This window comes from Salmo salar, chromosome 13 (genome assembly GCF_965601325.2).
Source record: "Salmo salar chromosome 13, fSalSal1, whole genome shotgun sequence".
Taxonomy (NCBI): Eukaryota; Metazoa; Chordata; class Actinopteri; order Salmoniformes; family Salmonidae; genus Salmo; species Salmo salar.
The window spans coordinates 37,635,063-37,656,951 of record NC_138303.1 but is presented as its reverse complement, the minus strand read 5'-3'; the positions used below and the strand labels follow the sequence as shown (position 1 = coordinate 37,656,951).

Here is a 21,889-nt window from a genome sequence, read left to right as displayed (position 1 = left end):
AAAGAACCCCAAGAACCCTTTAATACCTCACAACAATCCTTACCTCCTGCAAGACCCTTAGAACCCTAAACAGATCCTCAGTCCTCCCCTGGTCACCAACCCTTACTTCAAAGCTTGCCCTCCCTTTCCTCTTCCTACAAAACCCCTTCACTCCCCTGGTTAACCCCCTGGTTACCCGTCACCCTAAGACCCTTACCCTTTACCCAGCCCCTGACCTGTGCAAGAACCCTCCATTGCTATGTCACCTCATCGTTGTTTCACCCTTTTTCACCACCTGCTTTGCCTTTCATCACCTGGTCTCCCATACACCGGTGGGAATGTGTCACCAGTTCACTCCTGACCCTGGCCTATGCCATACTGTCATGCTGCCTCCTCATCTTTCTTGACTATCAGAGAGTCCTCACTGTTGTCTCCATCTTAACCGCTGTGTCTGAGAGGGGAGTAGAGGGGATGGCCATCTTTAAAGGGTGAATCAGCAGTTGCTACATACATTTTTGGACTTAAAAATGGATGATATGTACCCATTGATTCTTGAAGAACATAACTTAATGCCTCATGAGCTTAATTCACTGTCGGACCCCATCAGAACCAATAATATAAGCTTATTTTACTTCAATATTTGTAAACAAAAGTAAATGTAAACAAACACTCTATAGCCTCAAAACATGGTTAAAACTATAATGTTGACATCATGGATGGTCAGTCCTTTCATCCATAGCTCTGTCTATGAATTTGAGAGTGGTTCCATTTCTCCAGCTCCATCCAACACCTTTTACCGAAAAGGGTCAGGGGGAGAATGCTTTGTTGTTGTTTCCACTGATGATTGCTACTTTAACAGCTTAACACAGAGAGACAGGGAACTCACTTAAAAGGGCCATTTTACAAAGAGAGAGAGAGAGAGAGATGTCCCCACTTAGAGAAGAGAAAAAGCAATCTTCTTGAGTGGAGGGTCTGAAGGTAGTCTGAGTCACCACTAAACCCACTGAATCTTCACCTTCTCTCTCTCTCTCAACATGACCCTGCGATATACTGGAGCAGACACCAGCTTCAGTGCATCATGGTTCAGGACTGCCATCTAGTGGGATATACAGGCCTAGTGTGCAGTCAGTGAGCGCTAGTTAGCATTGTTGCCTGGACAGAATACTATTGAAATATGACCTAGAATACAGCAGCTGATAGCTAAGAAACACAAATTATTATTATTTATTATTTTTTTTACACAGGATATGACATGAACATTTAAGACAGCATCCTGCTCCTCTCTTCTCTCAGTATCATTTCCACTACTGTATTGCGTTGATCAGCTTTTTCTCACGTATTTATGTCTCATGCCTTTTCTCTTTTTCTTGATGTTTTTCTCTGTTTCTCTGTGTATTCGTCTGTCTGTCTGTCTGCCTCTGTGCATGTCTCCCTGCCTACTTCTCTGTCTGTCTCCCTGCCTGTCTGCCTGTCTGTCTGTCTGCCTGTCTGTCTGTCTGTCTGTCTGTCTGTCTGTCTGTCTGTCTGTCTGTCTGTCTGTCTGTCTGTCTGTCTGTCTGTCTGTCTGTCTGTCTGTCTGTCTGTCTGTCTGTCTTCTTCTCTCTGTCTCCTTCCCTTCCTATTTATCTGTCTATCAACCTGTCTCTTTTCCTCTCTGTCTGTCTATTTGCCCATTCCCGTTGGTTCCTCAGAGAGGAGTGCAAGGATGTGCCCTCCCATCAGTTCTGTTGTCCCTCCTCAGGGTGCAGTAGCCCCTCCTCTCGGTAACCCTGGGCTTTGATTGGTCTCTTGGCATCAGTCTGGACAACTGATTGGTCTCTTTGTGCCTAACTGGACAGCTTACCCAATCCACCTGAGTCGGACCCTCTGGGGGACTCTTGTTATTTACTGAGAGAAAACTGGAAGCCTCCGCAATACAGTTTAACATATGAATGACTCTGGAGGGAGCCTCATCTGGCTGGATTTAATCTGATCATCTTCAGAGTTGCATGCAAATTCTAGTATTATGATAGTTAGTGATAGTGATTTACCAGATACAGTGCCTTCGGAAAGTATTCAGACCCCTTCAGTTCAGCCCTTCAGCCTTATTCTAAAATGGATTAAATAAATAAAAATCCTCAGCAATCTACATACCCCATAATGACATCACAATACCCCATAATGACATCACAATACCCATAATGACATCACAATACCCCATAACGACAAAGCGAAAACAGGTTTTTAGACACTTATGCAGATTTATTGAAAATAAAAACAGAAATACCTTATTTACATAAGTATTCAGACCCTTTGCTATGAGACTCAAAATTGAGCTCAGGTGACTCCTTTTTCCATTGATCATCCTTGAGATGTTTCTACAACTTGATTTGAGTCCACCTGTGGTAAATTCAATTCATTGTACATGATTTGGAAAGGCACACACCTGTCTAAATAAGGTCCCACAGTTGACAGTGCATGTCAGAGCAAAAAACCAAGCCGTGAGGTCGAAGGAATTCTCCATAGAGCTCCTAGACAGGATTGTGTCGAGGCACAGATCTGGAGAAGGGTACCAAAACATTTATGCAGCATTGAAGGTCCCCAAGAACACAGTGGCCTCCATCATTCTTAAAAGGAAAAAGTTTGGAGCCACCAAGACTCTTCCTAGAACTGAGACATCAGGGTAAAAGGGTCTTGGTCAGGGAGGTGACCAATAACCTGATGATCACTTTGACAGAGCTCTAGTGTTCCTTAGTGGAGATGGGAGAACCTTCCAGAAGGACAACCATCTCTGCAGCACTCCACCAATCAGGCCTTTATGGTAGAGTGACCAGACGGAAGCCACTCCTCAGTAAAAGGCACATGACAGCCCGCTTGGAGTTTGCCAAGAGGCACCTAAAGACTCTCCGACCATGATAAAGAAGATTCTCTGGTCTGATGAAACCAAGATTGAACTCTTTGGCCTGAATGCCAAGCATCACATCTGGAGGAAACCTGGCACCGTCCCTACAGTGAAGCATTGGGGTGGCAGCATCATGCTGTGGGGATGTTTTTCAGCGGCAGGGACTGGGAGACTAGTCAGGATCGAGGCAAAGATAAACAGAGCAAAGTACAGAGAGATCCTTGATGAAAACCTGCTCCAGACTCCTCAGGACCTCAGACTGGGGCAAAGGTTCACCTTCCAACAGGACAACGACCCTAAGCACACAGCCAAGACAACGCAGGAGTGAGTCCATGAGCGGCCCAGCCAGAGCCCGGACTTGAACCCGATCGAACATCTCTGGAGAGAACTGAAAATAGCTTTGCAGCAATGCTCCCCATCCAACCTGACAGAGCTTGAGAGGATCTGCAGAGAAAAATGGGAGAAACTCCCAAATTCAGGTGTGCCAAGCTTGTAGCGTCATAACCAGGAAGACTTAAGGCTGTAATCACTGCCAAAGGTGCTTCAAGAAAGTACTGAGTAAAGGGTCTGAATACTTTTGTAAATATGATATTTTCATATATTTTTTTAATTAGCAAACATTTCTAAAAACCAGTTTTTGGTTTGTCATTATGGGTATTGTGTGTAGATTTATGAGGAAACAAACAATTTAATACATTTTAGAATGAGGCTATAATCTGACAAAATGTGGAAAAAGTCAAGGGGTCTGAATACTTTCCGAAGGCACTGTATTATGACTCCACAGTAGACTCATGAACCATGATGATCTCCTCACTTTGTATATCCATCCTCTGTCTCACTGCCTAACATTATTAGCTTTTCTTTGCTCGTCTTGACACCTGTCACCTCTGTTTTAAGTAGTCGTTCTCTATGTTCAGTAGCTGCTACACTGCCACCCAAGTCTGTGAGAAGCTAGGCTTATCATAACTCAATGAAATCTAAGAGAAAAAAAAGCAATTTCAATGTCATGTCTTGGTATTTGTTTGTGTTTGTTTAGAAATGTTAGATGATGTTGCTCCATATCTGAAATAAACATATCATGTTTGGTGCATAGAATAATATATCTTTTTTCTGATGTACTGTAGACCTCTGGACAGCAGGGGGCATAGTTATTATATTCTCAACGGTAGAGTTGTCCTACTTCTCAACTTTGTCTCTGAGACACATACAGTAGTTGACCAGTAACTGTGGGCACAGGCATCCTCAATAAATGTTGGTGGCCAATAGAACATTATATCTGTGTGAATTTATGATCTATGTGTGTTTTCTTTACTCTAATCATACACTAGGTGCTATCTAGAACCTAAAAGGGTTCTTCAGCTGTCCACGTAGGAGAACCTGTTAAAGAACCCTTGTTGGTTCCAGGTAGAACCCTTTTGGTTCCAAGTAGAACCGTTTTGGGTTCCATGTAGAACCCTTTCTACAGAGGGTTCTACATGGAACCCAAAATGGTTCTACCTGGAACCAAAGGGGGACTACCTGGACCCAGAAAGGGTTATCCTATGAGGACAGCCAAAGAACATGATCACACTCATCAAGGTAAACTACAGAGTAAAGCAGAAATGCAGTATGACATCATATACACCAGGTATGGAGATACATAGAGCTGTATATACACTACCGTTCAAAAGTTTGGGATCACTTAGAAATGTCCTTGTTTTTGAAAGAAAAGCAAATTTTTTTGTCCATTAAAATAACATCAAATCGATCAGAAATACAATGTAGACATTGTTAATGTTGCAAATGACTATTGTAGCTGGAAACGGCTGATTCTTTATGGAATATCTACATAGGCGTACAGAGGCCCATTATCAGCAACCATCACTCCTGTGTTCCAATGGCACGCTGTGATAGCTAACCCAAGTTTATCATTTTAAAAGGCTAATTGATCATTAGAAAACCCTTTTGCAATTATGTTAGCACAGCTGAAAACTGTTGTGCTGATTAAAGAAGCAATAAAACTGGCCTTTAGACTAGTTGAGTATCTGGAGCATCAGCATTTGTGGGTTCAATTACAGACTCAAAATGGCCAGAAACAAAGACTTTCTTCTGAAACTCGTCAGTATATTATTGTTCTGAGAAATGAAGGCTATTCCATGCGAGAAATTGACAAGAAACTGAAGATCTCGTACAACGCTGTGTAATACTCCCTTCACAGAACAGCGCAAACTGTCTCTAACCAGAATAGATAGAGTAGTGGGACACCCCGGTTTTATTGCTTCTTTAATCAGAACAACAGTTTTCAGCTGTGCTAACATAATTGCAAAAGGGTTTTCTAATGATCAATTAGACTTTTTAATTGATAAACTTGGATTAGCTAACACAACATGCCATTGGAACACAGGAGTGATGGTTGCTGATAATGGTCCTCTATACGCCTATGTAGATATTCCATAAAAAATCTGCCGTTTCCAGCTACAATAGTAATTTACTACATTAACAATGTCTACACTGTATTTCTGATCAATTTGATGTTATTTTAATGGACAAAAAATGTGCTTTTCTTTCAAAAACAAGGACATTTCTAAGTGACCCCAAACGCTTGAACGGTAGTGTAGGCCTGACTCCATCCCCTTATTGTTGGAATTTGAATGAGAAGTACATTACCACCCCCTCCTCTCTGTCCCTTTTCTCTCCCAGCTTTTCTGTTGTGACTGGTGTGTGTGTTTGTTCTATTTGTCGTTATGTAATAGTGTGCCTCCCTGTCAGTCAGCTGGGTAAAGTGAGATAGCAAGGTGCAGGAGGAGGGAGGTTGAGAGAGTTTGGGCAGGGTGAGTAAGTTCCGAGGTGTCAAAAGGCTGAAGAATGTAGCCTTGCAGCTCTGCAGGGTGAGCGAGAGAATGTGAGTGTGTGTGTGTGTGTTCGTGAAGTGTGTGTTTGTTAGGGTGTGTTTGTTATCACGCTCCACCAGTCCGTGTGGGACCTCTTTAACCGTAGGAGCACGGTAAGGACCTTTGAATTCACTCCTAAACTTTCTGTACAGAACAACGGAGATGACATGCTGTAACTAGTGGTAAGTCTTGAGTGATTGTCAGTTGGAATGTATGCAATACTTGTGTATGCACGGTTTGTGCTTATTATAGAGCTGACTGAGTCAGTGTCTCAGTATGGTGAGCCTACTGTGCAGCGTACATGAGTGTTGCGAAGGCTGTTGAATTCAGCTTTATGAATTTATTTTTATTTAAATAGCTTTTATAGATACTATCAATGTGGATGTGCAGTTTATTGTAGACAATGGTGTTGAAAGTGTCTAGTGAGGATAGTCAGGGTTTTTGATAGCGTTCACTACAGTTCATTACAGTAAGTTCATGTTTATGACAGTGAGAGGTTACATTCAGTATCAAAAGCATGTAGGACCGAGGGAGGAAGTAGATTGAGTGAAATTCACGAGAAGATGTCTGAGTGTGATAATGAATGGGTGTGACCTGTGACAGAGTGTATGTCATTACACTGACAGAGAACAGAGCCGTTGGGTTATACTAGAGGCTGTCTCCCTGTTTCCATCGCAAACAAACTCTCACTCACTCACTCACTCACTCACTCACTCACTCACTCACTCACTCACTCACTCAGTGAGCGTTACAGTAGTATGCGCATACAGCATGTACAGTGTCAGTGTGTGTGTGTAATGTCTGTGAGGAGAGAGAGTAAAAACAACATTTATGTTGGAGATTATAAGAGAGGCAGTTAGATGGTGGATTGGAATCAGTGGATAGAGTGTAGGAGGCAGAAGAATGCTTGGATGTGACAGATGAATGATTAGATTGTTCTCACAGTATTCACTTCTTCTGAGTTCTACAATAGAAGTTCTTCAACTCGTGGGTAAATGTGTTCTTCCTCTTTCACACATGTGAGAGCCATTATCGACATTTCCATCGTTCCAACACTAGAGTGGTTTGAAGATGTGACGTCGTCTAATAGCAGTGAGGGTTCAAAGCTGAGATAAACTAAAGTCTGTTGTTGTTCTCTCTGAATGGATGGATGGATGGATGGTCAGTGTTGTTTCCCTTTGATGGGTCTTGAAAAGGATTGTATTATTCTATCACTAAGCAGAAAGCTTGGGTTGCTCTCACCTCTGGTGTCTGTCTGTAAAGCAAATTAAATCAAATGTATTGGTCACATACACGTGTTATGGCAGATGTTATTGCGGGTGTAGTGAAATGCTTGTGCTGCTAGCTCCGACAGTGCAGTAATATCTAACAAGTAATATCAAACAGTTTCACAACATATACCCAAAATACACGTAAATCTAAGTAAGGAATGGATTAATACATATATGTCAGAGCGGCATTGGACTAAGATACCGTAGAATAGTATAGAGTACAGTTTATACATATGAGATGAGTAATGCACGATATGGGGACATTATTAAAGTGGTTAGTGATCCATTTCCTTAAAGTGGCCAGTGATTCCTAATCTATGTCTATAGGCAGCAGCCTCTGATGTGCTGGAGATGGCTGTTTAACAGTCAGTGGTGTAGTATAGAGTACAATACAGTATATACATATTTAATGAGTGATGCAATATGTAAACACAGTATAAAAGTGACCGTCTCTGATGTGCTAGTGATGGCTGTTTAGCAGTCTGTTGTGGAGACAGAACAAGAGAGAGGTGATGGGCAAGTGAGGGGTGAAGGACAGACAGAGACAGGGGAGATCAAGAGGACAGGACAAGGAGAATTGTGTGAGAGGAGCCTGTTAAAGTAAGTCTTTGGTCAGTCACAGTGCAGATCAATAGAGTATTATGACTTCTCATCAATGGCAGGGAGCACATGTGTTTTTAAAATCCTAGCCACTCTCCTGTTGTGGACCCATGGAGACTCTGCCTCTTCAACACACGCTGACAGGCAGTCCATCAATAATGAATATGGAGGAACAGGAGGAACAGGAGGCAGAGGGCAGCTAGCGAGGAAGTGACACTGTTTCACACTGCAGATAATACATCTCTTCCCCACTCACTTCTCTCCTCTTCTGCTCTCTGCTTCTGCTTTCTTCTTCTCGTCACATATTGTCAAAAGTTCCCCATCGGTTTCTAATCTGAATTTCATCCGAGGTGAAGAGAGTTATGTTGGTGCCCTCTGAGTGTACCTGCAGCCCCACAGAGGGCCTCAGTCAGTAGCAGCACTGTGACAGGCCTACAGGAGGCTGATCCATAAAACATGAGGCTCTGATGTGATCTGTGATATGGCCACCCTCATGATTTATACAACAAACTTTTTACTCCAATATAAACTTTGTGTAAGCATATTATGTGAACACATGAACACAGTCACAAACGCAGGAAAAACATTAACATGTTTAATTCAGTCTAAAGAGTCAAAATATTACAGCGCCCAGTTGTTGGCGCAATAGAAGGTGGAGCATATTTGGGTCCTTTAACAAAAAATATATGTTTTATTGTCACGTACCAGTCAAACGTTTGAACACACCTACTCATTCAAGGGTTTTTCTTTATTTTGACTATTTTCTACATATACACATACATATACAGTGGGGCAAAAAAGTATTTAGTCAGCCACCAATTGTGCAAGTTCTCCCACTTAAAAAGATGAGAGAGGCCTGTAACTTTCATCATAGGTACACTTCAATTATGACAGACAAAATTAGAAACAAAAATCCAGAAAATCACATTGTAGGATTTTTTATGAATTTATTTGCAAATTATGGTGGAAAATAAGTATTTGGTCAATAACAAAAGTTTATCTCAATACTTTGTTATATACCCTTTGTTGGCAATGACACAGGCCAAACGTTTTCTGTAAGTCTTCACAAGGTTTTCACACACTGTTGCTGGTATTTTGGCCCATTCCTCCATGCAGATCTCCTCTAGAGCAGTGATGTTTTGGGGCTGTCGCTGGGCAACACAGACTTTCAACTCCCTCCAAAGATTTTCTATGGGGTTGAGATCTGGAGACTGGCTAGGCCACTCCAGGACCTTGAAATGCTTCTTACGAAGCCACTCCTTTGTTGCCCGGGCGGTGTGTTTGGGATCATTGTCATGCTGAAAGACCCAGCCACGTTTCATCTTCAATGCCCTTGCTGATGGAAGGAGGTTTTCACTCAAAATCTCACGATAAATGGCCCCATTCATTCTTTCCTTTACACGGATCAGTCGTCCTGGTCCCTTTGCAGAAAAACAACCCCAAAGCATGATGTTTCCACCCCCATGCTTCACAGTAGGTATGGTGTTCTTTGGATGCAACTCAGCATTCTTTGTCCTCCAAACACGACGTGTTGAGTTTTTACCAAAAAGTTATATTTTGGTTTCATCTGACCAGATGACATTCTCCCAATCCTCTTCTGGATCATCCAAATGCTCTCTTGCAAACTTCAGACGGGCCTGGACATGTACTGGCTTAAGCAGGGGAACACATCTGGCACTGCAGGATTTGAGTCCCTGGCGGTGTAATGTGTTACTGATGGTAGGCTTTGTTACTTTGGTCCCAGCTCTCTGCAGGTCATTCACTAGGTCCCCCCGTGTGGTTCTGGGATTTTTGCTCACTGTTCTTGTGATCATTTTGACCCCACGGGGTGAGATCTTGCGTGGAGCCCCAGATCGAGGGAGATTATCAGTGGTCTTGTATGTCTTCCATTTCCTAATAATTGCTCCCACAGTTGATTTCTTCAAACCAAGCTGCTTACCTATTGCAGATTCAGTCTTCCCAGCCTGGTGCAGGTCGACCATTTTGTTTCTGGTGTCCTTTGACAGCTCTTTGGTCTTGGCCATAGTGGAGTTTGGAGTGTGACTGTTTGAGGTTGTGGACAGGTGTCTTTTATACTGATAACAAGTTCAAACAGGTGCCATTAATACAGGTAACGAGTGGAGGACAGAGGAGCCTCTTAAAGAAGAAGTTACAGGTCTGTGAGAGCCAGAAATCTTGCTTGTTTGTAGGTGACCAAATACTTATTTTCCACCATAATTTGCAAATAATTTCATAAAAAATCCTACAATGTGATTTTCTGGATTTTTTTCCTCATTTTGTCTGTCATAGTTGATGTGTACCTATGATGAAAATTACAGGCCTCTCTCATCTTTTTATGTGGGAGAACTTGCACAATTGGTGGCTGACTAAATACTTTTTTGCCTCACTGTATATATATACTGCTCAAAAAAATAAAGGGAACACTTAAACAACACATCCTAGATCTGAATGAAAGAAATAATCGTATTAAATACGTTTTTCTTTACATAGTTGAATGTGCTGACAACAAAATCACACAAAAATAATCAATGGAAATCCAATTTATCAACCCATGGAGGTCTGGATTTGGAGTCACACTCCAAATTAAAGTGGAAAACCACACTACAGGCTGATCCAACTTTGATGTAATGTCCTTAAAACAAGTCAAAATGAGGCTCAGTAGTGTGTGTGGCCTCCACGTGCCTGTATGACCTCCCTACAACGCCTGGGCATGCTCCTGATGAGGTGGCGGATGGTCTCCTGAGGGACCTCCTCCCAGACCTGGACTAAAGCATCCGCCAACTCCTGGACAGTCTGTGGTGCAACGTGGCATTGGTGGATGGAGCGAGACATGATGTCCCAGATGTGCTCAATTGGATTCAGGTCTGGGGAACGGGCGGGCCAGTCCATAGCATCAATGCCTTCCTCTTGCAGGAACTGCTGACACACTCCGGCCACATGAGGTCTAGCATTGTCTTGCATTAGGAGGAACCCAGGGCCAACCGCACCAGCATATGGTCTCACAAGGGGTCTGAGGATCTCATCTTGGTACCTAATGGCAGTCAGGCTACCTCTGGCGAGCACATGGAGGGCTGTGCGGCCCCCCAAAGAAATGTCACCCCACACCATGACTGACCCACCTCCAAACCGGTCATGCTGGAGGATGTTGCAGGCAGCAGAACGTTCTCCACGGCTTCTCCAGACTCTGTCACGTCTGTCACGTGCTCAGTGTGAACCGGCTTTCATCTGTGAAGAGCACAGGGCGCCAGTGGCGAATTTGCCAATCTTGGTGTTCTCTGGCAAATGCCAAATGTCCTGCACGGTGTTGGGCTGTAAGCACAAGCCCCACCTGTGGACGTCGGGCCCTCATACCACCCTCATGGAGTCTGTTTCTGACCGTTTGAGCAGACACATGCACATTTGTGGCCTGCTGGAGGTCATTTTACAGGGCTCTGGCAGTGCTCCTCCTGCTCCTCCTTGCACAAAAGCGGAGGTAGCGGTCCTGCTGCTGGGTTGTTGCCCTCCTATGGCCTCCTCCACGTCTCCTGATGTACTGGCCTGTCTCCTGGTAGCGCCTCCATGCTCTGGACACTACGCTGACAGACACAGCAAACCTTCTTGCCACAGCTCGCATTGATGTGCCATCCTGAATGAGCTGCACTGCCTGAGCCACTTGTGTGGGTTGTAGACTCCGTCTCATGCTACCACTAGAGTGAAAGCACCGCCAGCATTCAAAAGTGACCAAAACATCAGCCAGGAAGCATAGGAACTGAGAAGTGGTCTGTGGTTATCACCTGCAGAACCACTCCTCTATTGAGGGTGTCTTGCTAATTGCCTATAATTTCCACCTGTTGTCTATTCCATTTGCACAACAGCATGTGAAATTTATTGTCAATCAGTGTTGCTTCCTAAGTGGAGAGTTTGATTTCACAGAAGTGTGATTGACTTGGAGTTACATTGTGTTGTTTAAGTGTTCCCTTTATTTTTTTGAGCAGTGTATATTAGATACTTCAAAGTAGCAACCCTTTGCCTTGATGACAGCTTTGCACACTCTTGGCATTCTCTCAACCAGCTTCACCTGGAATGCTTTTCCAACAGTCTTGAAGGAGTTCCCACATATGCTGAGCACTTGTTGGCTGCTTTTCCTTCACTCTGCAGTCTAACTCATCCCAAACCATCTCAATTGGGTTGAGGTTGGGTGATTGTGGAGGCCAGGTCATCTGATGCAGCACTCTATTACTCTCCTTCTTGGTCAAATAGCCCTTACACAGCCTAGAGGTGTGTTGGATCATTGTCCTGTTGAAAAACAAATGATAGTCCCACTAAGTGCAAACCAGATGGGATGGCGTATCGCTGCAGAATGCTGTGGTTGTCACGTGTGCTCCCTCTCCGGCCTCTAGGTCACCAGGCTGCTCGTTATGGTGCACACCTGTTACCATCGTTACGCGCACCTGCACGTCATCAGACTCACCTGGACTCCATCACCTCCTTGATTACCTGCCCTATATATGTCACTCCCTTTGGTTCCTTTGTTTCCATTGTTTCTGTTTCCTGTCTGTGCGTTGTTCGTGTTTCCTGTTTTGTTCATTTGTTTATTAACTTCCCTGAACTTGCTTCCCGACTCCCAGCACACTCATTACAGTGGTAGCCATGCTGGTTAAGTGTGCCTTGAATTCTAAATAAATCACTGACAGTGTCACCAGCAAAGCACCCCCACACCATCACACCTCCTACTCCATGCTTCACGGTGGGTACCACACATGCCGAGATCATCTGTTCACCTACTCTGCATCTCACAAAGACACTGCAGTTGGAACCAAAAATCTCCAATTTGGAAATCATCAGACCAAAAGACAGATTTCCACCTGTCTAATGTCCATTGCTCATGTTTCTTGGCCCAAGAAAGTCTCTTCTTCTTTATGGTGTCCTTTAGTATTTTTTTTTGCAGCAGCAATTTGACCATGAAGGCCTGATTCAGTCTCCTCTGAACAGTTGATGTTACGTAGTCTCCTCTGAACAGTTGAAGTTGAGATGCGTCTGTTACTTGAACTCTGAAGCATTTATTTGGGCTGCAATTTCTGAGGCTGGTAACTATAATGAAGATATCCTCTGCAGCAGAGGTAACTCTGGGTCTTCCTTTCCTTTGGCGGTCTTCATGAGAGCCAGTTTCATCAGAGCACTTGATGGTTTTTGCGACTGCACTGAAGAGTTCTTGAAATTTTCCAGATTGACTAACTTTCATGTCTTAAATTAATGATGGACTGTCATTTCTCTTTGCTTATTTGAGCTGTTCCTGACATAATATGGACTTGGTCTTTTACCAAATAGGGCTGTCTTCTGTATACCACCCCTACCTTGTCACAACATAACTGACTGGCTGAAACGCATTAAGAAGGAAAGAAATTCCACAAATTCAACAAGGCATACCTGTTAATTGAAATGCATTCCAGGTGACTACCTCATGAAGCTGGTTGAGAGAATGTGAAGAGTGTGCAAAGCTGTCATCAAGGCAAAGGGTGGCTACTTTGAAGAATCTCAAATATAAAATATATTTTGATTTGTTTAACACTTTTTTGGTTACTACATGATTCCATATGTGTTATTTCATAGTTTTGATGTCTTCACTATTATTCTACAATGTAGAAAATAGTCAAATAAGAAAACCCCTTGAATGAGTACATTGGATAGGTGCAGTGAAATGTGTTGTTTTACAGTGTCAGCCATCGTAGTACGGCACCCCTGGAGCAAATTAGGGTAAAGTGCCTTGCTCAAGGGCACAGACAGATTTTTCACCTTGTCGGCTCAGGTATTAGAATCAGTGACCTTTCAGTTATTGGCCCAAAGCTCTAACTGCAAGGCTACCTGCCGCCCTAACACACTAACACTCACAGGAGGAGTGGCAACAGCAGGGGTATCAAATTGAGATGAGGAGAGCAGAGAAGGCCTTTGGGAAGGGAGGAGTTAAATGAGAGCAAGGATGTTCAGAGAGTTATCATCAGTAGCCTAGAAAGCATTGTTCAGTATGTTGTGTTTTCATGTGTGATATGATGCAACCTAGGTTTGGATATGGGGGGGAGCCAGACGTAAAAAGGCCATCTGAGTCCTTCTGTGTGATGTGGCAGCCAGCGTGGTGTCCCTATCTTTTGGTGTATAACTGTGTGGCTTTGTCAGCAACTGTCCATGTTTTCATTCCATAAAAGGAGCACTCTCGTGGTGCACAGTGGTAAATTGTATACTATTTATACGTCAAATGGAAGACAGACCTGCAATAGAGACTGGGTCTGTGAGTTTACTATCTGTTTGTGTGACTAACTACAGTAGCCTGCTCAGTGCTATATATTTATGTGCTGTGTGTATACACACTGAGTAGATTTGTTGTAACACACACTTGTAGCATTATGCTCATGATGACTGTCCGTCACTCGCGGCCCACAATGCATCTACACCGACCTAAACGGTGTTAATAATCCATCGTCATGGCAACAGTGCTTCTCATCCCTCAACTGCCTCTCCGCCCACATAGGTCTCACAGCAACCGTCACTAAGCAACCCCCTCTTCCTTCTTAGTTTCTGCATTTGTGAGGCTGCGGGGGCAGAGAAAGAAATGGAGTAAGAGATGATGTTACATCAAGAAAATATATCATATATGATGTGACAAAAATATGATATTATATATGATGTGACAAAAATATGATATCATATATGATGTGACAAAAATATGATATTATATATGATGTGAGCCAAGAAAATCCCTGCCATGGACTGGCGCAAGAGGAATGAACTCTTCAGTAACCTATAAACTACATATTTCCTTCCTCCTTTTTGTCTCCCTTTTGCTCTCTCCAAAAGTGCGCATACACACATCACACACACACACACACACACACACACACACACACACACACACACACACACACACACACCCCCGTGAAAGTGTTATTGGTTGTGATTTTATGATTTTCATCATGTGATAATTTAGGGGTTTTCCACTTTTTTTTAAACGCCACTCCTGAATAAGAAACAATGTACAAATTAATTAACAAAAATGACAAAAATATGATATCATATATGATGTGACAAAAATATGATATCATATATGATGTGACAAAAATATGATATTATATATGATATGACCAATGACCCAACACACCTCCAGGCTGTGTAAGGGCCATTTTACCAAGAAGGAGAGTGAAGGAGTGCTGCATCAGATGACCTGTCCTCCACAATCCCCCGACCTCAATCAAATTGAGATGGTTTGGGATGAGTCGGACCGCAGAGTGAAGGAAAAGCAGCCAACAAGTGTGGGAACTCCTTCAAGACTGTTGGAAAAGCATTCCAGGTGAAGCTGGTTGAGAGAATGCCAAGAGTGTGCAATGCTGTCATTGAGGCAAGGGGTGGCTATTTGAAGAATCTAAAATGTAAAATATATTTTGATTTGTTTAACACTTTTTTGGTTACTACATGATTCCATATGTGCTATTTCATAGTTTTGATATCTTCACTTGATGTCTTCACTATTATTCTAAAATAGTAAAAATAAAGAAAAACCCTTGAATGAGTAGATGTTCTAAAACTTTTGACCGGTTAAATATGATTAGAAAGAGGGGAAATATTGAAAGTGGTTTTCACTGAAGCTAGAGATCTACAGAGCTTATCAAGAAGATATTGCGATACATTTTTAAAGTCTGATTAAACATAAATAGAGTAGGAGGAAGTTATCTTTATATTACTTGGCCATATGCAACGTGAAGTATAGTACAAATCACAGAAGGTTTGGTGCACCTTAATTGGGGAAGATGGCTCGTGGTAATGGCTATAATTAGTGGAATGGTATCAAATACATCAAACACATGGTTTCCATGTGTTTGATGCCATTCCATTTACTCCATTCCAGCCATTATTATGAGCCGCCCTCCCCTCAGCAGCCTCCACTGATACAAATGTAACAGATATATTGGCCACTAACATTTTTAGAGGTGGTGGAGTGGTCAGAGTTGTGTCTCTGTACAGCTGGCTCCAGTCATTGTGACTACTGTTGTTATTACATGACATGCTATGGTTCCCTGTGTTCAAACAGCCTTTCACAGTATTGTGGCCTTGTTTCACCCTTTTTTATCAGAGAAAACAGTGTATTTCTCGGTACAGGAAATGCTGTTGAAAACCACTATGACATGTGTGCACATGATGGTTGATGGTTGTAACATCAACACTCTATTACACAAATAACACAGTATTCTCAACCTTAACTAATGTGTCTACTGTGGCTGTGTAATTCTATAGTCCTCCAGTGTTCCTTCCTCCCCGTCATATATTTTCTGTCAGCTTCACACCGACCACAGGAAACCACTGCTTCTCAGGGGAAGAGAAGGAAACAGGAAGAAGGGAGGACCAAATTGAGAGAGAAAGAACATAACTTTCCAAATTGTTGTACCCTATTCCTACAGAGCATGTTGTAAACATGTGGGCATTTTACAATGATGTTGGCCTGCTTTATAGTCTGAATAAAGCTTTGCCCACATAAATGTGCATGCTGCCCCAGTTTCTGTTTCCTTGGGCCTCGGCTCTGTCATTACGTTTCCTTCAGGAAGTGAGAAAGAACCAGAGGGCAGCGCCTGGGCAGAGTGGGTGTGGCAAGGGAAGGGAGGGAGGGAGGAAGTCAAGGCAGGGGCATGTGACTTGTGACTGTGGTGAGGTGAGGTGGTTACTCACTGACGGACTGGCCGACTGGTTCTCTGGGTGACTGTTGCTACATGGGATAGAGAGCAGGACAGTGGAGTAGCTGTTGGATTACCTGGAAGATCAGGGCCTGAGGGGACTGTTGGGCTGGATAGGAGGCTGCCTGCTTACCCTGTCTGTACATGTCTGTTTGGAGAGATGCAGCTCTGTAGGCTACATACAGTAGGTCAGACAAGTGTGTGTTGCAGTACTGTACAGGCCTAGTGGGAAAAGTTAGCGTTCGTGTGTATGTGTCTGTTTCATAATCTATTTGTCAAAAGTGCAGTCCTGTGCGTGCATGCGATTGGCTGTTATTGTAAACACCTGGTCTTTCCCGACAGGTGTGGAATGAGTGGTATGTGGCACTGGCAGTGAAATGTGTTTGTGGCTAATGACTGCCCTAATGTTCAAAAAAACTGTTATTTTAATGTATGACAGAGAGAGTGTGAGACAGAGAGGGAGAGAGATACTTGGTACAAGACAGAGAGAGAGAGAAGTCTGAACAACGGTACTAAACTCAGTAGTACATTAACTACACAGGGAGTTTTCCGGCCTGGACAAACAAAGAGGGATAGAAAGGGTACAGAAAGAGAGAGAAGGGTCAGAGAGGGAGTGAGAGGGCAGAGACTTTGTTTCACAAGGCAGGAAACGACACGTGATTCTGTCAGCTCCAGTGCAAGGAACATTTTGGAGGAATGAGAAATTCTGCTCCGATCACGTTCTATTACCATTTGTGTGACTGGAAGGGTTGCTGCACATGATAAAAAACATATATACAGTGGCTGAGTAAATTCTGATCTTTGTTGTGGTGAGAAGCTAAGTACAAAGTGCCAGCGTGAATGTGAGTAAGTCTGGTCCTCCTCCCTCATGAGATCCAGCAGGAGAAGTTTCCTGCCACGCCGGTCTAATTTCTACATGTGAGTGACTTACCTATGAGTGACAATACATCTGTATTTGGGGCTGGAGATTACTAAGTTAAGTATGTCCCCTTTTCATCAAGCCCTTTCCCCTCTCATTCATCCTTCTGTCCCCACAGTGTGGAAACAGAGACCCAGTGTGCGGAGCCTCCCGGGGCCCACTCAGACGGCCCCTACAGCCAGACCACAGCGTACCTGCGTGGCACAGAGCGCTACAGTGACAGCAGCAGTGGTCCTGGTCCTCCAGGCCCTCGGGGGCCTCCGTGTGTGGCCCCTCCCAGCTCGGCTAGCCTTGCCTGGGCACTGCGAACACGCCATCAGCCTGCCAGCCTGGCCCTCCGCAAGCAGGAGGAGGAGGAGAACAAGAGGTGCAAGCCCAGTCTCTCTGACAGCTATGAGCTCTCCACAGACCTGCAGGACAAGAAGGTACCCTGGGGTATGGGGGTGTGTATACAGAATGTGTCTGTACTGTATGTTTTGAACTCTGTGTCGTATGTGTTGTGTGTAGAGAGAGAGAGAGAAACAAGAAGCGTGATGACATGCGTTACTTTACTGTTGTGGTAGCCCTGTCTATAACTCCTCTGTCAGGTGGAGATGTTGGAGAGGAAGTATGGTGGCTCCTTTGTGAGCCGCAGAGCAGCCCGAACCATCCAGACGGCCTTCCGCCAGTACCGCATGAACAAGAACTTTGAGCGCCTCCGCAGTTCGGCGTCCGAGAGCCGCATGACGCGACGCATCATCCTGTCCAACATGCGGCTGCAGTACTCGTTTGACGACCGCCAGCCGCAGCAGCAGGGGGCCGGAACACAGACCAACTTCACACACAGCGTGGGCATCGGCCCTCCTCATTCACCTGACGCAGAAAGGACAAGAGACTACACACACCTGGAGGACTCCTTCACCAAACAGGTTGGTCTGGTGCATTCGCTATAGCAGTGATATGTTGAATCAAGTGACTAGTTAACCTCTTACATCTAGACGTTCCGCTAGCGGAACACCTGCTCCAATATCCAATGATAGGCGTGGCGCGAATTACAAATTCCTCAAAAATACAAAAACTTCAATTTTTCAAACATATGACTATTTCACAGCATTTTAAAGACAAGACTCTCCTTTATCTAACCACACTGTCTGATTTCAAAAAGGCTTTACAGCGAAAGCAAAACATTAGATTATGTCAGCAGAGTACCAAGCCAGAAATAATCAGACACCCATTTTTCAAGCTAGCATATAATGTCACAAAAAACAAAACCACAGCTAAATGCAGCACTAACCTTTGATGATCTTCATCAGATGACAACCCTAGGACATTATGTTATACAATGCATGCATGTTTTGTTCAATCAAGTTCATATTTATATCAAAAACCAGCTTTTTACATTAGCATGTGACGTTCAGAACTAGCATACCCCCCGCAAACATCCGGTGAATTTACTAAATTACTCACGATAAACGTTCACAAAAAACATAACAATTATTTTAAGAATTATAGATACAGAACTCCTCTATGCACTCGATATGTCCGATTTTAAAATAGCTTTTCGGTGAAAGCACATTTTGCAATAATCTCAGTAGATAGCCCAGCCATCACGTCTAGCCATTTAGACACCGACCAAGTTTAGCCCTGATCAAACTCCGATTTACTATTACAAAAGTTTCATTACCTTTGTTGTCTTCGTCAGAATGCACTCCCAGGACTGCTACTTCAATAAAAAATGTTGGTTTGGTCCAAAATAATCCATCGTTATATCCGAATAGCGGCGTTTTGTTCGTGCGTTCCAGACACTATCTGAAATGGTAAAGAAGGGTCGCCCGCATGGCGCAATTCGTGACAAAGAAATTCTAAATATTCCATTACCGTACTTCGAAGCATGTCAACCGCTGTTTAAAATCAATTTTTATGCCATTTTTCTCGTAGAAAAGCGATAATATTCCGACCAGGAATCTCCTTTTCGGCAAACAGAGGAAAAAATCACAAAGACGGGGGCAGCCAGGTCACGCGCCTAAGCCCACAGTCCCTTGATCGGCCACTTGAGAAAGGCGATAATGTGTTTCAGCCTGGGGCTGGGATGACGACATTCAGGTTTTTCCCGGGCTCTGAGCGCCTATGGACGACGTAGGAAGTGTCACGTTAGAGCAGAGATCCTTAGTAAAAGATAGAGATGGCAAAGAAGTTCCAGAAATGGTCAGACAGGCCACTTCCTGTAAAGGAATCTCTCAGGTTTTGACCTGCCATTTGAGTTCTGTTATACTCACAGACACCATTCAAACAGTTTGAGAAACGTTAGGGTGTTTTCTATCCATATATAATAAGTATATGCATATTCTAGTTACTGGGTAGGATTAGTAACCAGATTAAATCGGGTACGTTTTTTATCCAGCCGTGAAAATACTGCCCCCTAGCCATAAGAGGTTAAATGAATTCTCAGTTAGAGATTCTATTCCTGTTTGAGTCTCTGTTTTGTCATACTGCAGGTTGAATATCTGTCCCTTACTGTACCAAGATGTTCTATCCTCTCCCTCCATGTGCCGTTCAGGTGAAGTCCCTGGCTGAGTCCATGGACACCGCCCTGACCTGCCGTAGCGGGCGGGATGACTCCCAGGAGGACTTTGGAGAGTGTGTGTGGAGCAGCAGCAGTAACCCCTCCTCTCAGAGAGGCCTGTGTGAGAGACCCCGAGGAGGGGGAGGGGGCCTCAGCATGCATGGAGACAGCACAGCCACCTCCTACAGTGATGTCACTCTATACATGGACGACTGCATGCCCTCCTCACCCCTCTCACTGGACCGGGCCCCCAGCAGCACAGACACTGAGTACTGGGGCCCTGGGGGAGGCGTGGGGGCCCGTGAGGACAGCAGGGACACTGAGGGAGGGGGTAGCAGTAACAGCCGTCGCAGCACTCCCTGCACGGAGTGTCGAGACTACCGTCTGAGGGGCGCCCACCTGCCCCTGCTCACCATCGAGCCCCCCAGCGACAGCTCCGTGGACATGAGCGACCGCTCGGACCGTGGCTCCCTCAGCAGACAGATCTACGAGCAGGAGCCAGTGGGAGGAGCGGGCTCTCCTCAGGGAACACTCAAACACTCCCCTAACACTCCCCGCTCTGTCTCCACAGCCGCAGCGCAGGGCCAGACCCGCGCCCCCGGCCGGGGCCCCCCCCTGCCCACTCAAATCCCCCACCACGTGGCACACCACCATCACCACCACCCTCACCACCACCAGTACCCAGACACCCCCTCGTCCTCCTCCTCCCCCCAGCAGCCCCCAACCACCCCCCTGTCCTCCTCCTCCTCTGCTGCGCTGCCCCCTGGTGGCCTAGAGCAGCCCTGTCTGTCTGATGGGGACAACGACTCTCTCAACTCCACCACCAACTCCAATGAGACGGTGAACTGCAGCTCTGGCTCCTCGTCTCAGGACAGCCTGAGGGAGCCCCTACCCCCCCTGGGCAAGCAGACCTACCAGAGGGAGAGTAGACACAGTTGGGACTCACCGCCATTCAACAACGACGTGGTGCAAAGACGCCAGTACCGCATCGGACTCAACCTATTCAATAAGTAAGACTTTTGCAATCCATTTATATTTTACATTTAAACTACGTAAAACAACCACATGTCACAATCAACCACATATCACAATCATTGAATGTAAAACCTTCGAAACAGGAAAAGTAGTGTCAGGACATAGTGTCAACGAGAGGGAAGTGGGAGTCGTTCTCTTGTGATTTGTCATTGTCTGATTGGTCTCTGTGGTTCTCAGGAAGCCAGAGAAAGGGATCCAGTACCTGATCGAGAGAGGCTTTGTGTCCGACACTCCGGTCGGGATCGCTCGCTTCATCCTGGAGAGGAAGGGCCTTAGCAGACAGATGATCGGAGAATTCCTCGGCAACCGGCAGAAACAGTTCAACAAGGACGTACTGGAGTAAGGGAATGAGGGACGGAGAGGGGGAGGATTCCGAATGGGAGTATACAGTAAACAGGGGATTACTAGAAGTAATTGGAGAGGCTACTGTTACAGTAGTGACTGTGTCTCCTGTGTATGTTATAGCTGTGTGGTGGACGAGATGGACTTCTCAGGTATGGACCTGGACGATGCTCTGAGGAAGTTCCAGGCCCAGATCAGAGTTCAAGGAGAAGCCCAGAAAGTAGAGAGGCTCATAGAAGCTTTCAGGTGTGTGTATATTGTATGTGTTCAATAGTCAAACTCATGTGTCTATTGTGTTGTTAGACTCTGGAAATAGATTGAATGTACAGTGAGAATGTGTGTTGTTTTTGGAAATCTCTCTGAAATCTACACTACTACTACTCTTGAAAGTACTTGAAACATATTCTCCTTTCTCCCCCAGTCAGCGGTACTGTGTGTGTAACCCGACGCTGGTCCGCCAGTTCCAGAACCCAGACACCATCTTCATCCTGGCCTTCGCCATCATCCTCCTCAACACGGATATGTACAGCCCCAACGTCAAAGCAGAGAGGAAGATGAAGATAGAGGACTTCATCAAGAACCTCAGAGGTGCAGTTGGAACAAGCAGATCCATACACATGCGCACAAACAAAACATTGAACTTAAGGTCCTCATGTGAGAAACAAGATTCTCAGGCTGGCCCCCAGACTATAACATGGCAGTATACTGTGATCAGTGATGACTATTTCCACTGCGTTTGTTTCATCCTTTTGGGTTG

General features: G+C 44.6%; 1 protein-coding gene across 8 annotated transcripts in view; it reads left to right on the top strand.

The window, feature by feature from the left end:
- Positions 1 to 21,889, top strand: part of LOC106567312 (IQ motif and SEC7 domain-containing protein 2) — a 54,380-nt gene that overhangs the window by 24,003 nt on the left and 8,488 nt on the right. For 2 of the 8 annotated variants that reach the window (XM_045693205.2, XM_082960044.1), the window contains exons 2-7: positions 17,332 to 17,656; positions 17,801 to 18,121; positions 19,750 to 20,765; positions 20,968 to 21,129; positions 21,256 to 21,378; positions 21,554 to 21,720. In XM_045693205.2, coding sequence (XP_045549161.2) covers positions 17,332 to 17,656; positions 17,801 to 18,121; positions 19,750 to 20,765; positions 20,968 to 21,129; positions 21,256 to 21,378; positions 21,554 to 21,720 — 2,114 coding nt within the window. Of the gene's footprint in view, positions 1 to 5,570; positions 5,913 to 16,257; positions 17,213 to 17,331; positions 17,657 to 17,800; positions 18,122 to 19,749; positions 20,766 to 20,967; positions 21,130 to 21,255; positions 21,379 to 21,553; positions 21,721 to 21,889 lie in introns of those variants that run through there. The other 6 variants (XM_045693211.2, XM_082960043.1, XM_045693209.2 and 3 more) reach the window with 6 other exon arrangements.